Source organism: Bufo gargarizans, chromosome 3 (assembly GCF_014858855.1).
Source record: "Bufo gargarizans isolate SCDJY-AF-19 chromosome 3, ASM1485885v1, whole genome shotgun sequence".
NCBI classification, from domain to species: domain Eukaryota; kingdom Metazoa; phylum Chordata; class Amphibia; order Anura; family Bufonidae; genus Bufo; species Bufo gargarizans.
Window position 1 is genome coordinate 92,396,525 of NC_058082.1, and position 24,367 is coordinate 92,420,891.

The following is a 24,367-nucleotide window of genomic DNA, read 5'->3' on the forward strand; positions in this document are numbered from 1 at the left end:
AGGAGCCCTTTAAGGTGAGTATCGCTTGCCAAAAAAAAAGAGGACTGCATACATTGCCTTACTGACGAGATGATAATTATATGTAGGCCACGGTCAACATTAACCAGCAGGCACGCAGGTCTCGCCCTTTATCTAATGATTGTTTGTTTCGGGCGCCCGCGTTGCTTGGTGATGGTAAACCAGGGCTCTGCGATTCCTGACGTTTCCACACATGGCGATCAGATACTAGAGCAAGTAAGAACCTGATCACCCAGATAACTGACAGCTCGTATGCGTCGCTGCCTTTCCCTCAAGAACTTCTCAGTAATTGAAGAAAAATAAAAGTCCTGGACTGCTGGGAGGCAGGGCAGGGCAGGCGGCATGAGGCTCCGATTGTATGTCTGAGGTTTGGCTGCATTTCCTCTGTGATTTCATGATCTGGAACAGTTTATGGATTTACAGAAGATGTTCTGTTCACGTATGGAAATCTTCTGCCTGCTAACATACCATACCCGCATATCGGTATGGAACCCGCCTTTTATTTATTTAGCCATTTTGGGTTAATGTCTGTATTCAACTCTGTTTACACTGCCGTCATGCATACCGTGGCAGCGGTGCCAGGTCCTTGTCACAAGGGACACCAGCAGCCCCTGATTTGTGTTCAGCTTGTTGGTGAGATGAATAATGCTGCATGCTGCGCTATTCTTCCTGCCTGATCTGCCAACTCTGAACTGAGCCTCTGACTGTAGTGTGAACAGTCGGAGGGTCCCTTCCAGTCCCTATGTGGGACTTTGGGGTGGTGGCGGGGGGGTTTAATATTTACAATCTACAGGTAACAGAGAGAGGGGATATCCACCCTGGTGACCGCTTTTCTTTAGGGCTCGTTCACACGAAAGTTTTCTGCGTTCCGCATACGGTCCGTATATGGAACCATTTATTTCAATGGGTCCGCAAAAGATGCAGACAGCACTCCGTGTGCTGTCCGCATCCATTGCTCCGGTCTGTGGTCCCGCAAATTTTTTAAATACTGTCCTATTCTTGTCCATTTTGCATTTCTATAATAGGCCTCCTGTTCCTATTATTTTATAGCGGTCAGAGCTTTGTTTTTCTAGTGCAGAGATCCAAATCCCCTGCATAAATGACATCTTATCAAAGAGGTGTTATGAAACGGATCAGCATGTTGTACTTAAAAATGACATAGTATTAAAAAGTGGACGTTCCCTTTAAGGCACAGGGAGGGTCCTTACGTTGTGGTGCATTTTTGTAGACCATGCTTTTCCCCCATATTGCAAGTATTTGCTTTCCTTAGGCTACTTTCACGCTTGCACTAGCAGGGTCCGGCAGGCTGATCCGGCAAGGGAAACAGCCTGCCGGATTCGTACTAACGGTAGCCCATGTGTGCCGCCGGAGGTGCGCTCCGGTCCGATTAACTATAATGGGGACAGGCGGGAGATGCGGCCACAGCACGGCAAACATGCCGAGAGGTGGCCGGACGAAAACTGCAGTATGGAGCCGGAGCAGACTCACGGCGGCACACATGGGCTAGTGTTCTACCGGCCACCTCTCAGGCGGTCCCCATGCCAACACGAATGTGAAAGCCTTACTTTTTCATTAAATACATTTTTTATTAAAATTCTTCTTTATTACTATCTGCTAAATCCTAATAATGTTTCGTTCTTCTCTCCAGACATGGCATCTTTTCTATCAGTGGCCAGATACCTCCAGACGCCAAGGTGGACAGAAAGGTAAGTAAAACTTTTTTTTTTAAAGAAACTGTCTCACTTCAGCGGATGGCATTTATCATGTAGAGAAAGTTAATACAAGGCACTTACTAATGTATTGTGATTGTCCATATTGCCTCCTTTGCTGGCTGGATTCATTTTTCCATCACATTATACACTGCTTGCATCCAGGGGTCATTAACACCGCTCCGGCACAGATACGAGGTGGTCTGGACTGGATCTGCTGTGCATGCGTGTATATGCGCACTACCGCAGTTCTGGCCACCTAACAGGCCGGTGATTTATTTTTTCTTAAGTGTGCAAGCATGGCCACCGCCACTGGATTACGTGGTGGTCATAACCTCTGGATACAAGCAGCGATGGATGGAAAAATGAATCCAGCCAGCAAAGGAGGCAATATGGACAGTCACAATACATTACATTAGTAAGTGCCTTGTATTAACTTTGTCTACATGATAAATGGCGTTTGCTGAAGTGAGACAACCCCTTTTAACCGGTTGTTGACTGCCTGTTCACTGTATATATCTGGACGGTCGGTACTTAGCTGAGAAGGTTGCAGCTGCGGGAATGAAGCAAGCTAGCAGCGACAGTTGGGCTCCTCCCAGAGAAGTCAGGGATGGTTTTTACTATCCCTGTGTTCCCCATTGCTGTATACACAGTGTCCAATGAATGCTGTATATACAGATCAGGAAGCTGCAATGCTGCTCCCTGCTCTGGTCCTAGCGATCATGTGAGAATGCTGAGGGACACAGTGTCTGCTGTGCCAGAGAAGCTCTGCGATGAGGCTCTACAGCAGGCATCCTCAAACTGCGGCCCTCCAGTTGTTGTAAAACTACAACTCCCACAATGCCCTGCTGTAGGCTGTTCGGGCATGCTGGGAATTGTAGTTTTGCAACAGCTGGAGGGCCACAGTTTGAGGATGCCTGCTACAGCATTGTAGACCCCCGGGGGGGGGGCTGTATTCCCCTTGTAACTGTAACACCCCCAGTTACAGAAATCAGTATTTATAAATAAAAATAAATACATTTAAAAAAGGAATGTTAATGCCCCCCCAAAAGGCCTTGTGTGACCTTATGGGGGGCACAAAGTGGAAGAAAAAAAAAAAGGCAATAAAAAAACCGCTGCAGCTTCTAGCCCTTCCCCTCAGCAACCATAACTTATATATTTCCTATATCAGACAGAGTGAACATTTTGAAAAGGGGACATCATTTTAAAAAAGTATACCCCTATAATGTCCTTTATAGAAAAGGGGGGAAAAATAAAGAAATTGCAGAGAAGGAAAGAATTTTATTTATTTTTTCCCAAAACTTAATAATAAATATTTTACAATAAGATAGGGTTGGCCAACACATTAATAATTTTTATTATTATTATTATTATTTTATTTTTTTTGCTAAATTTTCCACCCTACCCTTGCCATGTGATGAGAAAGGACCAGTTTTCCTTCCACTGCTTATTCATGTAGTTTTTACTCTAGTCTATTCACAATCGGGTATTTATTGCTGAGACGTTTCGGCAAGGATGGCAAACGCCTGTAATAGACAGTCGTGCACAAATACAGTATGTAACAGAATAACAAAGAAAAGTTATAAATGTCAGGAAGTTAAAAAATGTTTGGACAGTGGTTGTTGTTTTTTCCCCGCAGTTTGATATTTACCATTCTACACGAAATGTAAAACAGATTGCCAGTTTTTTTGAAGAGCAACATAACCGAGCACGAGAAAATGACACCACAAAGGCCACCAACCAGCTTGAGAGGGAAGTTTTCCAAGGTTAGTCATACAGTAAAGTGCGCTTACAAAATAATTTTACTGGGTTTATCCAATATTTTTCAGACCTCACCCACAGTGGTGATCATACTTACCTGTTCCCCACTGCTGGGTTCCAGCTTCATCGCTCCACAGCCGGCAGCTCCTGTCTCTCTCAGCATCAACATCCTGTTGGCGGGGGGGCACGTGACTGCCGCAGCCAATCACTGGCCACAGCGGTGACCTGTAACCCACGCGGCACCTAACAGAGTGACGGCTGCAATGGCCACATGCCCCCCCCCCGTTAAAAGGTTGTTGATGCTGGAGCTGCAGAGACAGGCTGTGGAGTGATAGAGCTTGAACCCAGCAGCAGGGACCAGGTAAGTCCTGAAAAAATAACCCCTTATCAACCGATATACAGTCGGGTCCATAAATATTGGGACATCGACACAATTCTAACATTGTTGGCTCTATACACCACCACAATGGATTTGAAATGAAACGAACAAGATGTGCTTTACCTGCAGACTGTCAGCTTTAATTTGAGGGTATTTACATCCAAATCAGGTGAACGGTGTAGGAATTACAACAGTTTACATATGTGCCTCCTACACCGTTCACCTGATTTGGATGTAAATACCCTCACATTAAAGCTGACAGTCTGCAGGTAAAGCACATCTTGTTCGTTTCATTTCAAATCCATTGTGATGGTGTATAGAGCCAAAAATGTTAGAATTGTGTAGATGTCCCAATATTTATGGACCCGACTGTATGTCATTGGTGGGATGTACTTTTCGCCCATGTACATGTGGACACAACAGCTGTGTCCTAGTGATCAGGAGAAGGCACACACCTGCACGATTGACCGTGATCAGAAAATACTTTGATCCTGACCACTGCAATCAGTGCTAACACCATCAGCGATCCAGCATTTTTCAGCTATCCAGTGGATAGGTGTTAAAAGTTTCTAACCCCTTAAGAACATCTGCTGTACATGTGTGGCACAAGTCTATACTTTAGACATGGCGCCCGCTCAGAAGGTGAGTGAGTGCTGGAGCTGCCTGGTGCCTGCTTATACACCTGGACGCAGAGTCCGTGATCAATGATAAGGCCGATCACAGACATTTAAACCCTCAGATGCTGTGAAACAAAACATGCAATGCAACAGCTCTCTGCAAACCAAATAAAGTACAAAAATGCATAATAATTGCTAGTGCTATACTTATAAATTAGAGATGCTTGGCAAATCATTTTGTACAAAATTATTTGAGCCCGTCTGCCTGCTCTCCCTCATTCACTGGAAGCCATTTGGCACCAGGAGAGGTATAGGGTGGACTCTCATTGCATTTGTTGGTGGCCATTTGGCACCAGGAGTGGTGTGGAGTGGGCCCGGCATGCATGTTGGTACATGCATTCCTTGGATATAATGGAGGCCATTTGGCACTAAAAATGACAGAAATTAAAGCAGGCCCGGCATGCATGTGGAACCTACACTCCCTGAATTGTATGGTAGCCGTCATGGCACATGACAGGAAGAATTTAGTGTTAGGAACCCGTCTTACAGAGATCGCCTTGACGTGCGGCAGACGGGCTCAAATAATTTTGTACAAAATGATTTGCCAAGCATCTCTAATTTATAAGTATAGCATTAGCAATTATTATGCATTTTTGTACTTTATTTGGTTTGCAGAGAGCTGTTGCATTGCATGTTTTGTTTTACAGTGTTGTCCTCAGATGCTGTGGTCAATCTGAGCGGTCTTTCCTTGAGTACTGTGCTTCTGAGGCCCCAATGGCTCCCCGACATTGAGATCAAGGGAGCCGTTCGGTTGCTATGGCTACCTTGGGACTTCTGGAGGCTTTCCATAGTGAAGTTCCTGTGGAGCCGTGTCTGTGGCAAGGCTCCATAAGAGCACGGTGAATCTCCCATAGGGGGATTTTAATTAGGGGGGGGGAGAGGGGAGGCCGCACTGGCCACCAATGAATGTAATACAGGGGAGGGAGGGAGGGGGGCTGCACTGGCCACCAATGAATTTAAAACTGGGGAGGGAGGGGGGTCTGCCCCCTCCTGCCTGGCAGCACCTGATCTCTTACAGGGGGCTATGATACGCACAATTAACCCCTCAGGTGCGGCACCTGAGGGGTTAATTGTGCGGATCACAGCCCCCTGTAAGAGATCATGTGCTGCCAGGCAGCAGGGGGCAGTCATGTACACAGTTCTTAGTATATTCTAACTTGAAGCGTCCCCATCACTATGGAAACGCCTCTGTATTAGAATATACTGTCGGATCTGAGTTTTCACAAAGTGAAAACTCAGCTCTGAAAAAGCTTTTATGCAGATGACAATTGGACGCGGATGACAATCTTGTGTGTATCTGTGTTTTTTCACGGACCCATTGACTTGAAAGGGTCCGCGAACCGTTGTCCGTCAAAAAAAATAGGACAGGTCCTATTTTTTTGACTGACAGGAAACACGGACGCGGACGAACAATGGTGCATTTTCAGAGTTTTCAACGGACCCATTGAAAGTCAATGGGTCCGCAGAAAATCACGGAAAACGGAACAACGGACACGGATGCACACAACAGTTGTGTGCATGAGGCCTAATAGAGAAAGTTAATACAAGGCACTTACTAATGTATTGTGATTGTCCATATTGCTTCCTTTGCTGGCTCGATTATTTTTTTTCATCACATTATACACTGCTTGTTTCCATGGGAACGACCACCCTGCAATTCATCAGTGGTGGCCGTGCTTGCACACTATAGGAAAAAGCACTGGCCTCTCTGGTGGCCGGAATTGTGGGATAGCGTATAGACTAGTGTTTTTTCCTATATATTGTGCAAGTATGACCACCACTGCTTTGTATTGACTTTCTCTACATGATAAATGCCACTTGCCTTTAAATCATTGCAGTTTATAGAAGAACAATCAGTCGATCGCATGTTAAAATCCCCCGGGCGCTTCCCAAAATGCCCATACTATTAAAATATAAACGTATTTATCCTGTGTAAAGAATGCTATAACACAAACAAATAAAAATGGCCACAACAATAAATGTTTTTTTTATTTTTTTCATTTGACCTCCCCCAAAAATGTAATAACCATGATCAAAAAGTTCTACTCATCCAAACACACCCAAAATGGCTCTGGGAAGGCAGGGAGTGAAAAACAAAGACTCAAAAACTAAAATTAGTCCAGTCCTTAGAAGGGTAATGGATTTACCATGTTCCTCAGCTTTTCATGTAGATTAAATCTATTGTGTCATAATATAATGGTGTTAGTGAAATGTAACTACAGAGGAGTTGGACTAATACACGTGGGATTTGCAGGAGATGTCAGACTCCTTGCATTTGGCTTACTGAGGCATCGGGAGGCTCCAGCTTTTCTGAGGGATCTGCAGGGCCACCATGTGGAATGTCATTTCCTACGTATATTACCAGAATTTACAATAGTAATGTATTAGGCACTTGCTCTTTCTCATATTATGTCATATGGTACCGTGGTCAGGCTTATGTTAACATGTGCATTTCGTTGTTAGCTGAATGTGCTCAGATACAGTTCTAGCTATCTCCAAAAGTTGGCAAATGTAGACATCTTCAATTCCAGAACTATATATGACTCATACATTCCTTTTTATATTGATAATTCCAATGATGATTGCTAGGGAGTACTTGCCAAGAGGCAGTTACTAAAGTGGTACATAATATATGAGCTTTTGTTTATTTCTAATAACCTAGGTATCCCATAAGGTACATGGAATATAATTAGTCTTGTCATCAGTGTGAATGTTATGTTTTGCTATTTTTTTGAAAATGTATATAATACAATTATGCTTTAGTTCTAGGAGATCTGGATCAAAAACTTGCCCAAGAAGAGAGTCACAACAGAACCCCCAGTATTAGTAGACTTGCAAACTATACATATGGAAGGCAATATAGCAAAGAAGGTTTACTCCATAATACAGCAGAACCTAAAAACGTTTATGGCTGTTTACCTTCTCATGATGGAAGAAGATCTGGGCCACCTGAGGGAACACACACAACATATGCCACATACCAGCCAAGAAAATTTTATGAAATGTACTCAAACCGGCAACGGCGAGTTTCCAAACCAGAGGCTTCCAACAAATCTTTTTACAATAAGAGTCCTTCGCTCTTTTCAGCTGTAAGCAACATAACCCCACGATCGTCTCCTGTGTCTGGCTCATTTTCAACCAGTAGTTTGCAGCTGTCATCTCCAGGCCTACACCTGGAGAGGATAAGGCAAAACAAGTCAAGGAGGACACCTATCGCATCCATCAAGTGGAATAATTCATTTCCATCTGGGCATCCTGAAGGGATTGGTAGACCTTTCAGAACACAGTCTACTTTAGATCTTACAAATCTTGAAAAGCCCAACCAGTATAAAAATGTACCAGGACTACCAGTGTCCACTTCAAATGACCTGCATGAATCCAGAAATATCAAAAACCTAACAAACACAACATGTATGAATATTGTAGATAACAGATCTACTGGATATGACATAACCGACTCTCCTGGCCACTGTCCTGAAGTCATATTTTCCACACAACCTGAAAGGCTTTGGGAAGAAGATTATAAGAAAAATGATTTTAATAAAAATGAAATGAGTAAAGCTCCTATTGACAATTCGGGCAGCAGTGACATGGAAACAGAGCCTATGGAACTAGAAAGTGATTTATCTGTACAACTGGATGCAAGTAGTATGGCAAATGAGGAACCCAGTATCCATGAGGGAGATATTCCGGTGGATTGTACTTTACATAATCCTGAACCCCTTGAAGTGTCTTCTATTCACATATCAGAACCTGAGAACATGGATATTGATGCCCCAAATGTCTTCCTTAACTCTAGAAACTCTAGTACATCCACTGTTGGTCTTGGCCCTAGTGCTCAAGAAGACAATGTCCCACCAAAAACAGAAGCGCCTGGATTAGCACTCGCTGATCATAATAAGTCATTAGATACTATCAAGAAGTTCAGTTCTTTTAAACCTGGGACAGTGTATAAAGTTGATACTTCCTCTTTTACAAATCCTAAATCTTCAGAAATTAGTAATCACGTAAACAAATCGGATCATAAAAGTTCTAGTTTGTCTGGCAACACCACCGATGTTGGGGGAAGATTTGCTTGGATGAATATGAGAAGGGGATTAAATAATCACACGGAAGGTTTTCGTTCTGATGCCCTGAAGTTTCAGAAGAGAAATGCATCTTCTCTCCCAGATTTACTTGACCAGGACAGTGAAAATGTGGCTAATAATTCTGACGTTCAATTACACAAAGGGACTTGTGAAAATGTTTTAGAATGTGGTGCCACCACTGTTCCTGCAACACAATCTTCAAGGATTTCTAGTGACTCAAATGAACTGCACTTAGAAAGTAATTCTAAATATGTGCAACCTTGTGTCCAAGATCCGATTCCTCAAAAACAAAAAAATTTGAGTACAAGAAATGATCAATATCTGCAAAAGCCAAATATGTTTTCGTATAGCTCAATCGTAGATGGAGCTTTCAAAAATCTAGACCGAACGGCAACTTTCCCAGCAGTACCATATGAGGCAAAAAGCTTGACAAAAAAGTCTAACCACACAGGTTTTCTGTCAGATACTTTGAAGTATAAGAAAAGGAATGCATCCTCTCTGTCAGATTTACTTGACCAGGACAGCGAAATTATGGCTAATAATTCTGACGTTCCATTACACAAAGGGACTTGTGAAAATGTTTTAGAATGTGGTGCCACCACTGTTCCTGCAACACAATCTTCTTCAAGGATTTCTAGTGACTCAAATGAACTGCACTTAGAAAATAATTCTAAATATATGCAACCTTGTGTCCAAGATCCGATTCCTCAAAAACTAAAGAATTTGAGTACAAGAAATGATCAATATCTGCAAAAGCCAAATATGTTTTCGTATCGCTCAATCGTAGATGGAGCTTTCAAAAATCTAGACCGAACGGCAACTTTCCCAGCAGTACCATATGAGGCAGAAAGCTTGACAGAAAAGTATGACCACAGAGGTTTTCTGTCAGATACTTTGAAGTATAAGAAAAGGAATGCATCCTCTCTGTCAGATTTACTTGACCAGGACAGCGAAATTATGGCTAATAATTCTGACATTCAATTACACAAAGGGACTTGTGAAAATGTTTTAGAATGTGGTGCCACCACTGTTCCTGCAACACAATCTTCTTCAAGGATTTCTAGTGACTCAAATGAACTGCACTTAGAAAATAATTCTAAATATATGCAACCTTGTGTCCAAGATCCGATTCCTCAAAAACTAAAAAATTTGAGTACAAGAAATGATCAATATCTGCAAAAGCCAAATATGTTTTCGTATCGCTCAATCGTAGATGGAGCTTTCAAAAATCTAGACCGAACGGCAACTTTCCCAGCAGTACCATATGAGGCAGAAAGCTTGACAAAAAAGTATAACCACACAGGTTTTCTGTCAGATACTCTGACGTATAAGAAAAGGAATGCATCCTCTCTGTCAGATTTACTTGACCAGGACAGCGAAATTATGGCTAATAATTCTGACATTCAATTACACAAAGGGACTTGTGAAAATGTTTTAGAATGTGGGGCCACCACTGTTCCTGCAACACAATCTTCTTCAAGGATTTCTAGTGACTCAAATGAACTGCACTTAGAAAATAATTCTAAATATATGCAACCTTGTGTCCAAGATCCGATTCCTCAAAAACTAAAGAATTTGAGTACAAGAAATGATCAATATCTGCAAAAGCCAAATATGTTTTCGTATCGCTCAATCGTAGATGGAGCTTTCAAAAATCTAGACCGAACGGCAACTTTCCCAGCAGTACCATATGAGGCAGAAAGCTTGACAGAAAAGTATGACCACAGAGGTTTTCTGTCAGATACTTTGAAGTATAAGAAAAGGAATGCATCCTCTCTGTCAGATTTACTTGACCAGGACAGCGAAATTATGGCTAATAATTCTGACATTCAATTACACAAAGGGACTTGTGAAAATGTTTTAGAATGTGGTGCCACCACTGTTCCTGCAACACAATTTTCTTCAAGGATTTCTAGTGACTCAAATGAACTGCACTTAGAAAATAATTCTAAATATATGCAACCTTGTGTCCAAGATCCGATTCCTCAAAAACTAAAAAATTTGAGTGCAAGAGATGATCAATATCTGCAAAAGCCAAATATGTTTTCGTATCGCTCAATCGTAGATGGAGCTTTCAAAAATCTAGACCGAACGGCAACTTTCCCAGCAGTACCATATGAGGCAGAAAGCTTGACAGAAAGGTATGACCACAGAGGTTTTCTGTCAGATACTTTGAAGTATAAGAAAAGGAATGCATCCTCTCTGTCAGATTTACTTGACCAGGACAGCAAAATTATGGCTAATAATTCTGACATTCAATTACACAAAGGGACTTGTGAAAATGTTTTAGAATGTGGTGCCACCACTGTTCCTGCAACACAATCTTCTTCAAGGATTTCTAGTGACTCAAATGAACTGCACTTAGAAAATAATTCTAAATATATGCAACCTTGTGTCCAAGATCCGATTCCTCAAAAACTAAAAAATTTGAGTACAAGAAATGATCAATATCTGCAAAAGCCAAATATGTTTTCGTATCGCTCAATCGTAGATGGAGCTTTCAAAAATCTAGACCGAACGGCAACTTTCCCAGCAGTACCATATGAGGCAGAAAGCTTGACAAAAAAGTATAACCACACAGGTTTTCTGTCAGATACTCTGACGTATAAGAAAAGGAATGCATCCTCTCTGTCAGATTTACTTGACCAAGAGAGTGACATTTTTGGTAATGATCCTGAAAATATATTACGCAAAAACGGTTGTCGGCACGATGGGGATTACCATACCTCCACTGTTCTCAAAACAAGGTCTTCAAGGATCCCTGATGAAAGAAAGGAAAGGTACTTGGAGAGCAGTACAAGATATGAACAATCTGTCCAAGATACTAATCGGCAACCAAAAATTTCAACGTCAAGCACTTGGCAGTCTATACAAAGGGTGTCTCCATTTTTCCGTGGTTCCGATTTAGATTGTTCATCGATACAAACTGAGAAAAGGACAACTGAGTCAGAAGTAGCATATCGGGCAGACAAAATGACAGAAAATAATAAAGTTAAGAACTTATTACATTTAACAGAGACACCTCAATTTTCCCATGTACATGCAAAGTATAAGTTGGTTAACTTTAACAGAAGCCAATACAATGGATCCGACTCTAATAATAATAATACACAATTAATTGGGGGAATACAGACTTCTAACATTTTAAATAAAGATAAGTCAATAATTGAAAGGGGATATATTCATCAAAAACAAGATCATCCTGAGAAAGAGCAAGTGAAATCCTCAAAATGTGACACCTCTTCCAAACCTAATCTGTCATCTGTTTATCAAAAGGATGTTGCTTCATCGCCAAATCAAAAAAACACTGACCAAAGCAGGCAAGTCGAGCAGGGTTGTGAATCAGAAGGAAACCTAAACCAAAATTTGATTTATCAGTTGGATCGAGAAGCAAACAATAAAGCAGAATATACAGACCCACCCAAAATAAGAGACTCTTCAAGGTTTCCTGTCAGCCATTCTGCGAAGGAGTGTTCAGAAGAAGACAACTTTAGTAGAGCTACACACCTGCATAACATAGAGAGTCAGTCAACAAACTTACTAAAACAGCATTTATTTGTGGCACCAGAACCTTTCAAAGGAAATGTCCGTGTAAGTGTCATCCCCAAGTCGGAGTGGAAAAATTCTACAAGTTCTGAAGATAGCCAGAGCCCAACCCACCAGGAAGGCGAAAACATTAAGAATTTTTACTCTGAATATAAAGCATCCAAAGAAGATTTACAACCTCACAAAACATACACCTGCCAACAAATCATGGAAAATACTGAAATTTATGAGAGTCTTACTGATATTTCCTACCCTGAAGTAGATAAAATTGAGTATCGTAAGGTTGTCTCAGTGTATTACAGCTTTCCTCATAAATTTGCAAGGAGGATCTCTGACCTATCAAAAAACAACCTTAAAAACATTGATAAGACTCTTCAGCAAAGCAGAGCACCTAGTGCGCTTCTAGATATTATCGGTAGGTGTCACAAGGAAGAACCAGATTTCAATCTCCTAAGCTCTGAAGATGTAAAGACTTCCATTACAGAAGCGGTACATTCAGTAGAAGATGTTCCATCGAAAACACACCATTCAAATTTCCACATCATTCCTTTACAAACAGACCTCCTGAAAAATGGCAGCAGAACAAATTCTGGAGAGGAAAATGATGATTTGGTAAACAAGTTTAGTTCCTTACATATTTCTGAAAATGAAGATAACCACAAAGCACGTGAAGACCCAAAAAATAAAAACAAGTACAGTCCTTCAGGATCCTCCCCTAGATATTCTCCAAATTCATTTTATTTTACATTACCAAATAGGAAATCCAGTCTCCAAGATCTGGAGAGAAATGTTCTGAAGAGAGACATTGCCATGGCACTGGACAGGATCAACATATATCCAGGAAGTAGAAACATGGAGCCCTCTCCTCCCGAGTTCCAGGATGTTTTCGCATCACCAACAGCCTGCTATGATAACTTTAATTATTCCCCTAGGTATGATTTCATGCATTTTCAGGAAAGCAGCAAACAAGAGTGTAACATTAACAACATTTTTGCCAGAAATGGTGGTTTGTACAAGAAAAACTCCATGGATGAAGGTATCATTTTAAGAGAAGACTTGCCTTCAATCTATAAATCAAAAAGTTACAAAGATTTAAGTCAACACAAGTCATACAACACAGAAGACCTCTCGCCACACACGGACTGCAACACCAGCCCACAGACTGATTATAATCATCCAGCTTTTAGTTCTGTTATAAATCAGGCTAGGCCTTCGTACTGTTCTGAGTTTGTCCAAAAGAAAATGAAGCCAATAAATGCAAAGAAGTTCAGCTTCTCTGTTGACCGTTCAAGTCAAGAAAGTGTCAGTCCACGACATACTGGTTCCTATGATGATACCGTTCAGCTATTTGATGGCAATTCCCCATCTGTATTCCACTCCCCGGACAATAACTATCCATCTCATGCAGATAAGTATTTTGGCCAAGAAAAGCCCAAGGATGGTGGAAATTCCAATTTGTATCGTTCAAAGAGTATGAAGGTCTTAAATACTGAAGGCCAACAAAGCTTTGTGGATTACAAACGAAAAAGTGATGGTAGTTTTTCTTCGAAAAGCTACGGTGGCACCTTGAAAAGCAAAAGTCCTCCTGGCAAAACCTGGAACAGGACATCGTCTGTTGAAATTTTAGATGAAAATGATAATTGGCCAGTTTCTGATGAACGCAAAGCTCTTTGCACAACCAAGTCTTTCGATTATGGGATTTTCGGGAAGGAGCAACAAGAGGCTATTGTAAACAATGTAAAGCGGTCACTCACTGAGGGCAGGCTATGGAGGCCAAGTTTTCTAAAGAATCCAGGCTTTTTGAGAACTGAAGAACTTTGCTCTTCTCAGGAAATAAATCCAGTGGCCCAGACTCCTGAGGAGTCTTCATCACAGTGGCCAAATGTTAAAGAATCTCTTAATATCTACGAGGATGTGCATGTCGTTCCTTCAGATTCAGATACTGAGACAACAACGGAAGATGAATATTACTTAGATGAATATTACTTTAATGACAAGGAGTCTGAACTATAAACTCTTCCAAAATGTTAACCAAAACAGTATTGATGGCTTCAGTGACCACTGGTCAGCCTTGTGGGCCTTCTTTTAGTAGTTTTAAGTGCAATATAAACCCCCTGAGATCTGGAATAATACATGTAACAATGCAAAATAGTAATGAGCATCGGTCAGCTCTCTGATAAATCTCTGTGTTAAGCCTGATTCACACCACTGTGCCCGATCCGGGAAACATGGCCGTTTATCATAAGTCAGTTCCTTTCTGAGCACAAGTCTGTTGTACTGTACCCACATGATGATGTGAGTACAGTACAACAGACCTGTGATCAGATAGGATCTGACTGTATAAAATGACTATAATGCAGTCACTATGGGCCACGGTCATGCGACTGACACCCGAGCATGGTTGTGTGAGTTAGGCCTTAGTATATTTGCATTCTGCAGCATCTTTTCTTAGAAGTCTGCGTGTGCCTTTCCTCCAGTATTCCTCCTGGAAATGCATAAATAAATTGACAATTAGGTGTTATCATCCCATTTTCAATACAGCGTCTTCCTACACAGTATGACGCTTTCAGTATGGATTGGACCATGACAGACTGTAGGGACATGCCCCTAGTAACAAGGGGATTGATACCACCCATTTGTCAGGAGAAGTATCTTCGACTTGGGCCTCATGCACATGACCGTTTCCCGGCCGTGGCCTTATTACGGCCCGCAAACAGCGGGTCCACAATATGCATGCACCGGCTGTGTGCTCCCCGCATCACGGATGTGGACCCATTTACTTGAATGGGTCTACAATCCGGAGCTGTGGTACGGAACCCCACGGAAGCACTACGGAGTGCTTCCATGGTGTTTCTGTCCGTGCCTCCGCACCGACATGTTCTATTTTTTAGCGGTGCGGACGGATCACAGACCCATTAAAGTTGCAGTCCCCAATGCATGGAACGGCCGCATGCATGAGGCCTCATCAGAAGGTCATTTTATCTGGATTTAACAGATATCAGTGGAGGAAGAAAGAGTTTGTGCAGAGCGTCAATGTGACTTTTCACCTTAAATAATGTGCTGTTTTTAGATTATATTTCTGCTTATAATTTTTGTCTATATATTGTTCATTGCTTCTTTTTTCTGATAGAGCCCAAAATCCCCTGCATAGCTGTAAAGTTCAAGGGCTTATCCCATCCAAACATGTCTTCAATATTGATTGGATATGCCAGGGATGCCAAACCTGCGGCCCACCAGCTGTTTTAAAACTACAACTCCCATCATGCTCGGCTGTAGGCTAATAGCTGTAGGCTTTCCGGGCGTACTGGGAGTTGTAGTTTTGCAATAGCTGGAGGGCCGCAGGTTGGGCATCCCTGGGATATGCCATAAATCGGGGATGCTCAACCTGCGGCCCTCCAGCTGTTGTAAAACTGCAACTCTCATCATGCCCTGCTGTAGGCTGATAGCCGTATGCTTTCTGGGCATGCTGGGAGTTGTAGTTTTGCAACAGCTGGAGTGCCACAGGTTGGGCATCCCTGCCATAAATGATAGGTGAGGGTTTCAGCTTTAGGACCCGCTCTTATATCAATACAAGGGCCCCACCGGGAGAGGATGCCGCCCGTGTATTTTTCTTCTTTCACTGCTATGGGACTTTTTAAATATCCGAATATATGCACTATTTTCATCAGTCCCATTAGTAGTGAACGGACAAACATGCACGTGTGCCATGCTCTCCATTCCTGACTGGGCCCAATAGCTGAGACAGGAGCAAGTACCAGAGATGAGACCCACATCTATAGTAATCGTGTGGATGGGACAACCCCTTTAAATGAAAAACTGCACTACTACTAGAGAGAGCTTGGGACATTACAGTGTATGACTTGTGCACAGTAAGCTCCCCCTAGTGGTGGCTGCGGGAAGACAGAATATGATTATTTCTCTTTGTCTATGCAGAGGAGATGGAGCTTTTGTATCATAAAAAATAGTCTTAAAAATAAGCGGAGCAGATCCAGCGTATTCGTGACGTCTTGCATATATCAGGCATTTGTTTTCAGATGACTATTTTTGTATAAATCCATACAGAGTAGACGGGGCCCCAAATCTGATGTACATACACGTGTATATAGCCTTCCTGTAACTGACAGCACTTTCACTTATATTTATTTGGCCTTTGCTCTTCTGTAAGATGTGCGATGTCACACTGTAAATTATTGCTCAGTCATTTGGATGTTGGTGTAATATATATATATAATAAAAGTATTTTATATTTTTGTACGGTATTGTTTTTTCTGTTATTTTGTTACTAATTGCTCAAAAGTGAACTAACAGAATTAGTGTAGATAATTGAAGTGGAGATAATTAAATTAAAGGAGTTGTCCTAGTACGACAAATTATCCTCTATCCACAGGATAGGGTAGAAGTGTCTGATCACGAGACTGGGGTCCTGCGCTTCCCATTTGAACACACATTCGTGTCCCACCGCTGAGCACAGAGCTGAACGGAGCGGCAATACACACGTGTCTGCCTCTCCATTCAAACAGGGGAGCGCGGCCCCCCCCATATGATAGATGGGCCCCCGCCGATCAGGCACTTATCACTCATCCTGTGGATAGGGGATAAGTTGCAAATGGACACCCCCTTTGAAAGGGTTTTCCCACATCTTAATACTGATCGGTTAGGGTCCGACACCCAGGACCCCCACTGATCAGCTGTTTGAGGAAGGCACCGGCACTTCTGAGAGCGCCGTGGCCTTCTCACAGCTTGCCAAGCACAGCGCTGTACATTGTATTGCGGCTGTGCTTAGTATCGCAGCTCTTATTATGGGCCACGTGACAGATGAACATGATATCGCTGACCTAGGGAAAGCTGAGAAGGCTGCAGCACTACTGCAAGCTCCGGTGCCTTCTCAAACAGCTGATCGACGGGGATCCCGCGTGTCTGACCCCCACCGATCAGATCTTGATTACCTATCTGGAGGATAGGTCATCGGTATTAAAAGGTCTGGAAACCCTTTAAAGCAGGCATCCTCAAACTGCGGCCCTCCAGCTGTTGTAAAACTACAACTCCCACAATGCCCTGCTGTAGGCTGCTACCTGTAGGCTGTTCGGGCATGCTGGGAGTTGTAGTTTTGCAACAGCTGGAGTGCCGCAGTTTGAGGATGCCTGCTTTAACCACTTCAACCCCGCTAGCTAAAACCCCCTTCATGACCAGGCCACTTTTTACACTTCGGCACTACACTACTTTCACCGTTTATTGCTCGGTCACACAACTTACCACCCAAATGAATTTTACCTCCTTTTCTTCTCACTAATAGAGCTTTCATTTGGTGGTATTTTATTGCTGCTGACATTTTTACTTTTTTTTGTTATTAATCGAAATTTAACGATTTTTTTGCAAAAAAATGACTTTTCACTTTCAGCTGTAAAATTTTGCAAAAAAAACGACATCCATATAAAAAATTTTCGCTAAATTTATTGTTCTACATGTCTTTGATTAAAAAAAAATGTTTGGGCAAAAAAAAATACGGTTTGGGTAAAAGTTATAGCGTTTACAAACTATGGTACAAAAATGTGAATTTCCGCTTTTTGAAGCCGCGAGGTTCTACAATGCCCAGACAGTAGAAAACCCCACAAATGACCCCATCTCGGAAAGTAGACACCCTAAGGTATTCGCTGATGGGCATAGTGAGTTCATAGAACTTTTTATTTTTTGTCACAAGTTAGCGGAAAATGATGATTTTTATTTTAAATTTTATTTTTCTTACAAAGTCTCATATTCCACTAACTTGCGACAAAAAATAAAACATTCTAGGAACTCGCCATGCCCCTCACGGAAAACCTTGGGGTGTCTTCTTTCCAAAATGGGGTCACTTGTGGCGTAGTTATACTGCCCTGGCAATTTAGGGGCCCAAATGTGTGAGAAGAACTTTGCAATCAAAATGTGTAAAAAATGGCCTGCGAAATCCGAAAGGTGCACTTTGGAATATGTGCCTCTTTGCCCACCTAGGCTGCAAAAAAGTGTGACACATCTGGTATCGCCGTACTCAGGAGAAGTTGGGGAATGTGTTTTGGGGTGTCATTTTACATATACCCATGCTGGGTGAGAGAAATATCTTGGCAAAAGACAACTTTTCCCATTTTTTTATACAAAGTTGGCATTTGACCAAGATATTTTTCTTACCCAGCATGGGTATATGTAAAATGACACCCCAAAACACATTCCCCAACTTCTCCTGAGTACGGCGATACCAGATGTGTCACACTTTTTTGCTGCCAAGGTGGGCAAAGGGGCACATATTCCAAAGTGCACCTTTCGGATTTCGCAGGCCATTTTTTACACATTTTGATTGCAAGGTACTTCTCACACATTTGGGCCCCTAAATTGCCAGGGCAGTATAACTACGCCACAAGTGACCCCATTTTGGAAAGAAGACACCCCAAGGTATTCCGTGAGGGGCATGGCGAGTTCCTAGAATTTTTTATTTTTTGTCGCAAGTTAGTGGAATATGAGACTTTGTAAGGAAAAAAGGAAAAAAAAGAAAAATCATCATTTTCCGCTAACTTGTGACAAAAAAGAAAAAATTCTAGGAACTCGCCGTGCCCCTCACGGAATACCTTGGGGTGTCTTCTTTCCAAAATGGGGTCACTTGTGGCGTAGTTATACTGCCCTGGCAATTTAGGGGCCCAAATGTGTGAGAAGTACCTTGCAATCAAAATGTGTAAAAAATGGCCTGCGAAATCCGAAAGGTGCACTTTGGAATATGTGCCCCTTTGCCCACCTTGGCTGCAAAAAAGTGTCACACATCTGGTATCGCCGTACTCAGAAGAAGTTGGGCAATGTGTTTTGGGGTGTCATTTTACATATACCCATGCTGGGTGAGAGAAATGTCTTGGCAAAAGACAACTTTTCCCATTTTTTTTATACAAAGTTGGCATTTGACCAAGATATTTTTCTCACCCAGCATGGGTATATGTAAAATGACACCCCAAAACACATTCCCCAACTTCTCCTGAGTACGGCGATACCAGATGTATGACACTTTTTTGCAGCCTAGATGCGCAAAGGGGCCCAAATTCCTTTTAGGAGGGCATTTTTAGACATTTGGATCCCAGACTTCTTCTCACACTTTCGGGCCCCTAAAAAGCCAGGGCAGTATAAATACCCCACATGTGACCCCATTTTGGAAAGAAGACACCCCAAGGTATTCAATGAGGGGCATGGCGAGTTCATAGAATTTTTTATTTTTTGCATAAGTTAGCGGAAATTGATTTTTTTTTAGTTTTTTTCTCACAAAGTCTCACTTTCCGCTAACTTAGGACAAAAATTTCAATCTTTCATGGACTCAATATGCCCCTCACGGAATACCTTGGGGTGTCTTCTTTCTGAAATGGGGTCACATGTGGGGTATTTATACTGCCCTGGCTTTTTAGGGGCCCTAAAGCGTGAGAAGAAGTCTGGAATATAAATGTCTAAAAATGTTTACGCATTTGGATTCCGTGAGGGGTATGGTGAGTTCATGTGAGATTTTATTTTTTGACACAAGTTAGTGGAATATGAGACTTTGTAAGAAAAAACAAACAAAAAAATATATATATTTCCGCTAACTTGGGCCAAAAAAATTTCTGAATGGAGCCTTACAGGGGGGGGGTGATCAATGACAGGGGGGTGATCAATGACAGGGGGGTGATCACCCATATAGACTCCCTGATCACCCCCCTGTCATTGATCACCCCCCTGTCAGGCTCCATTCAGACGTCCGTATGATTTTTACGGATCCATGGATAGGATCCATGGATACATGGATCGGATCCGCAAAACACATGCGGACGTCTGAATGGAGCCTTACAGGGGGGTGAACAATGACAGGGGGTGATCAGGGAGTGTATATGGGTGATCACCCCCCTGTCATTGATCGCCCCCCTGTAAGGCTCCATTCAGACGTCCGTATGATTTTTACGGATCCATGGATCGGATCCGCAAAACACATGCGGACGTCTGAATGGAGCCTTACAGGGGGGGTGATCAATGACAGGGGGTGATCAGGGAGTGTATATGGGTGATCACCCCCCTGTCATTGATCACCCCCCTGTAAGGCTCCATTCAGACGTCCGTATGATTTTTACGGATCCATGGATCGGATCCGCAAAACACATGCGGACGTCTGAATGGAGCCTTACAGGGGGGTGATCAATGACAGGGGGGGTGATCAATGACAGGGGGGTGATCAATGACAGGGGGGTGATTAGGGAGTCTATATGGGGTGATCAGTGGTTCATAAAGGGTTAATAAGTGACGGGGGGGGGTGTAGTGTAGTGTTTGGTGCGACTTTACTGACCTACCTGTGTCCTCTGGTGGTCGATCCTAACAAAAGGGACCACCAGAGGACCAGGTAGCAGGTATATTAGACGCTGTTATCAAAACGATCGCCGCTGGCAGGCTGGAGATCCACTCGCTTACCTTCTGTTCCTGTGTGCGCGCGTTCACAGGAAATCTCGGCCCTCGCGAGATGACACGTATATGCGTCACTCTGCGCAGGGCTGCCGCCTCCAGACCGCACATCTGCGTTAGGCAGTCCGGAGGCGGTTAAAGGGGTTTTACAAAGTCTAAAATATCCCCCCACCCCCACATGCCCAGGCATCTCGTATACATAACTGCTCCCCGACACCCCCATCGTTGCGGATCCCTGCACGGCCGCCGCTGTATTTAAACATCCAGTGATAGGGCGGAGCAGCCAATAGCAGGCCACGACAGGGATGAGCCCATTGGCTGCACCCTATTCCCCCCCATCCCTGTATGTTTTGATCCGTGCAACAGGGAGATGCAGTGGCAGCTGTGCAGGAAACTGCAGCGACGCGGGTGTGGGGGAGCAGGTAAGTATATTGTATACGAAGGGCGTGGGCATTGGGGGTATATTTTAGACTTTAGATAACCCCTTTAAGGCTAGTTTCATATTTACAGTGTTGCTCGGTATTTCTGTTTTGCTATAGCAACAGAGAAACTGCAGCGCCAGATCCCATTGACTATAGTGGGATCCAGCTGGTTCCATTATGGATTGCCTCATTCTGCCAGACAAAATACAGTTGCAAGCAGAGGTTTTTGTCCAGTATTTTTGTCAGAATCTGCAACAGAGACTTCTGCCGGAACATCTGCCTCAGGGGTGAACCTAGTCATAGCATCTATGTGAAAAAGTCAAAACCTGAAAATTCAAAAAAAAAAATTCTGTAGTAGAGGGAGCATGGTCTCATACTTGGATCCTGAGCTCTGGTTATCAAGACCTGCCTGAAAACCAGTTCAGGAAACACCAGGGCAATGACCACTGCTGCTCCGGACCTGAGCAGATATGGTCTACAAGACCCTTCACTCTGGGCACCATCTACAAAGACTCGCTTTTTACGCCAGTCTTTGTTTCCCGTCTGCGCTACCATAGGATATTCCTAATTTATGACGGAGAGTGCGCCTGGAGTGTAAACTACTCTAGCTCCTGACTGGAGTCATTTTTACTTTTACGCCTGTTTCCAGGCATAAAAGTAAGGCCTCATGCACACGACCGCTGTTTTGGTCCGCATCAGAGCCACAATTTTTGCGGCTTGGATCGCGGACCCATTCACTTCAATGGGGCCGCACAAGATGCGGACAGCACTCCGTGTGCTATCCACATGCTCAGTTCCATGGTCCGCCCAAAAAATATAACCTGTCCTATTCTTGTCCGTTTTGCGGACAATAGGCAGTTATATCAATATCTGCAAAACACACAATGGTCGTATGCATGAGGCCTCAATTTGTTGAAGCCAAAGTCCCAGCACGGCCCCTGCAACTCCCAAGTAGCAAGGGCCCCTTTATTAAGTCACAAAAAGGGGTCTTATGACCAAAACCTGTTAAAATAATCTTCATAAATGACCCCCCTGTGTTCTTTAGTCGATCCTGAATGCAGCTGCCGGGTCATCTTTCTGTCCATTTCACCGATGCCTCCACCCTCTGTGGCTACCCCCATCCACATTTTAAATGGGTTATCCACCACTAAAAGAGAGGCCCAGACTTGCCCGACCCAGAGTGGGGGTGATGCTCACCTGCTGGGTCTGGCCAGCTGGGCTTCCGGACCAGTAGTTCCGCTCCCATGTGCACCATCATCCGTCGACGGGGGCACACGTGACCGCTGCAGCCAATCACAGGCCACAATGGTGACCTGCTCCCCTTGCCTCATCCACAAAGCTGCCCACTGCCCCGCATCTTCTCCCTGCTCTGTGCATCACCCTACCAGTGCTCTCCGTTCTGTCAATGACTGACGACTAACATCCTCCATAGTTCGAACATCACAATCCATCTCCAAAGCTTCCCTTGTGCTGCACTAGTTCTCTGGAGTGCAGTTACAGACAGTCAGCCTAATTCCCTGCCTCCACAGTTGTATGCATCGTTCTAGGCCGGCCTATCACATTCCCTAGTCTGGCCCTTCTGGTTTAACCTCCATCGTTTTTTAGAACCCGGTTCCTTTATCCATCAGTATTCCCCACACTCCTTGCCCGCCAATGCGTTTCATGCCTGTACATACGCATTTCCTGGCCGGTCACTAGTTCATGCAGCCTTATGCGTACTTGTACTCATTGTACAAAACAAGCAATTCTAACCGCTGGTGTCACCCCCTATAAACTCTGAGGAGCGGGGCCCTTGCTTCCATCATCTGTTACTGTGTAATGCCTGGTTTTTGGTTGTGCATGCACCTTCTGATTGTAAAGCGCTGTGGAATATGTTGGCGCTATATAAAAATTATTATTGTCCCATGGGTCTACACTCCACCGATCACCAGGTAAGGTAGGTGTGCACGACCATCTGCTGATTGAATTTTTATTTTTTTAACATATGTAGTTTTTATTAAGGTTTTAGCAGATTAACATAAAATTGTACAGACAGCACAACAAATACAGCAATAAGACAAGAATCCAACAATCGTAGCATTACATACAGGGGATCACACATTACAACATTATCATCCTCGTCAAGCCTGAGTTTTTATTTTTTTTGGCTTTCGCCTAGGGAATCCCTTTAAATATTCCTGGTCCTCATGTTTAGCAGCAACTAAGACCTCTGATAACTGAAGACGTTTTCCTTATTCATTCATTGGAAGGAGTAAGATGCGCTCCGCATTTCTGGGGTGTTCATGTGTCAGAAACCCAAATTGATACCTGTGATTAGAGTTGGGCGAACCTGCCTTTTTGGATTCACTGAACCCGTAACGTAATTCAATGCCGGCATGCCGCATAATACAAGTGTATGGCCAGCTCCAAGGGTTCCATTCTGCTGGCCATACACTTGTAATATGACGGCATGCGTTATGGATTCTGCGAGAATGGAATCCATTACGTAATTCGCAAACCCCGAATCCGAACCTGCCAAAAGACAGGTTCGCTCAACTCTACCTGTAATGAGCAGGCATAGATCCACGGAATAACATTCACAATTTTCTGGTGTAAACAGTACATTTTGGGCTGCGTAAATCCACATTTCCTCCACTGAACCTCACCCAATTTCTTATCATTTTTAGGCCTCATGTACAAGACTGTATTTTGCATCTTATAGGTCCGCAAAAAATACATAAAAAAAAATGGACTAATGACATACTTGTGCCGCCCGCATCCGTGTGTCTGTTCCGTAACCTACAGAACATGTTCTATGTTGTCCGTTTTACAGACAAGAATAGTCATTTCTAGCGATACAAATGCGGATTGCACACGGAAGGTGTCCGTATAGTGCAGGATTCAATATGGGCACAGTCATGTGAACATACTGTGGTCTGCAAACTACAGATCCGTGAAAACACAAAATAGCAAAAAAATTAATAAAACAGTGACTTTTGTACTCCAGAAAACAGGTTTATGGCCATAAATAGCATTCTGTTCACATTAGCATTGGGTTCGGATTAGAGATTAGCGAATTTCATGTTATGAAATTCGTTCACTCTTCGTTTGGTGGTAAAAGCAGAATGGATTCCATTACCACGGACCATAATGCAATTTTATGACGGAAACGGGACTGGTCCGTTGTACAGGCCATAGACTTCTATTATGATGGAATGAATTCCGTCACAGAATTGTGTTATGGTCCGTGGTAACGCAATTCTGCTTTTACCACCAAACGAAGCGTGAACAAATTTCAAAATATAAAATTCGCTCATCTCTAGTTCTGCTGCTTTGACATTGTCTGCAGCACTGAGGAATC

The 24,367-nt window shown here is 43.1% G+C and overlaps 1 protein-coding gene across 2 annotated transcripts in view; it reads left to right on the plus strand.

Annotated features, from left to right (window-relative positions):
• The window catches only part of EXPH5 (exophilin 5), a 78,907-nt gene extending 63,952 nt beyond the window's left edge, over positions 1 to 14,955 (plus strand). For both annotated transcript variants that reach the window (XM_044284582.1, XM_044284583.1), the window contains exons 4-6: positions 1,667 to 1,724; positions 3,367 to 3,493; positions 7,308 to 14,955. In XM_044284582.1, coding sequence (XP_044140517.1) covers positions 1,667 to 1,724; positions 3,367 to 3,493; positions 7,308 to 14,191 — 7,069 coding nt within the window. In that variant the 3' untranslated portion in view covers positions 14,192 to 14,955. The remainder of the gene's footprint in view (positions 1 to 1,666; positions 1,725 to 3,366; positions 3,494 to 7,307) is intronic.
• The last annotated feature ends 9,412 nt before the right edge of the window (positions 14,956 to 24,367 follow it).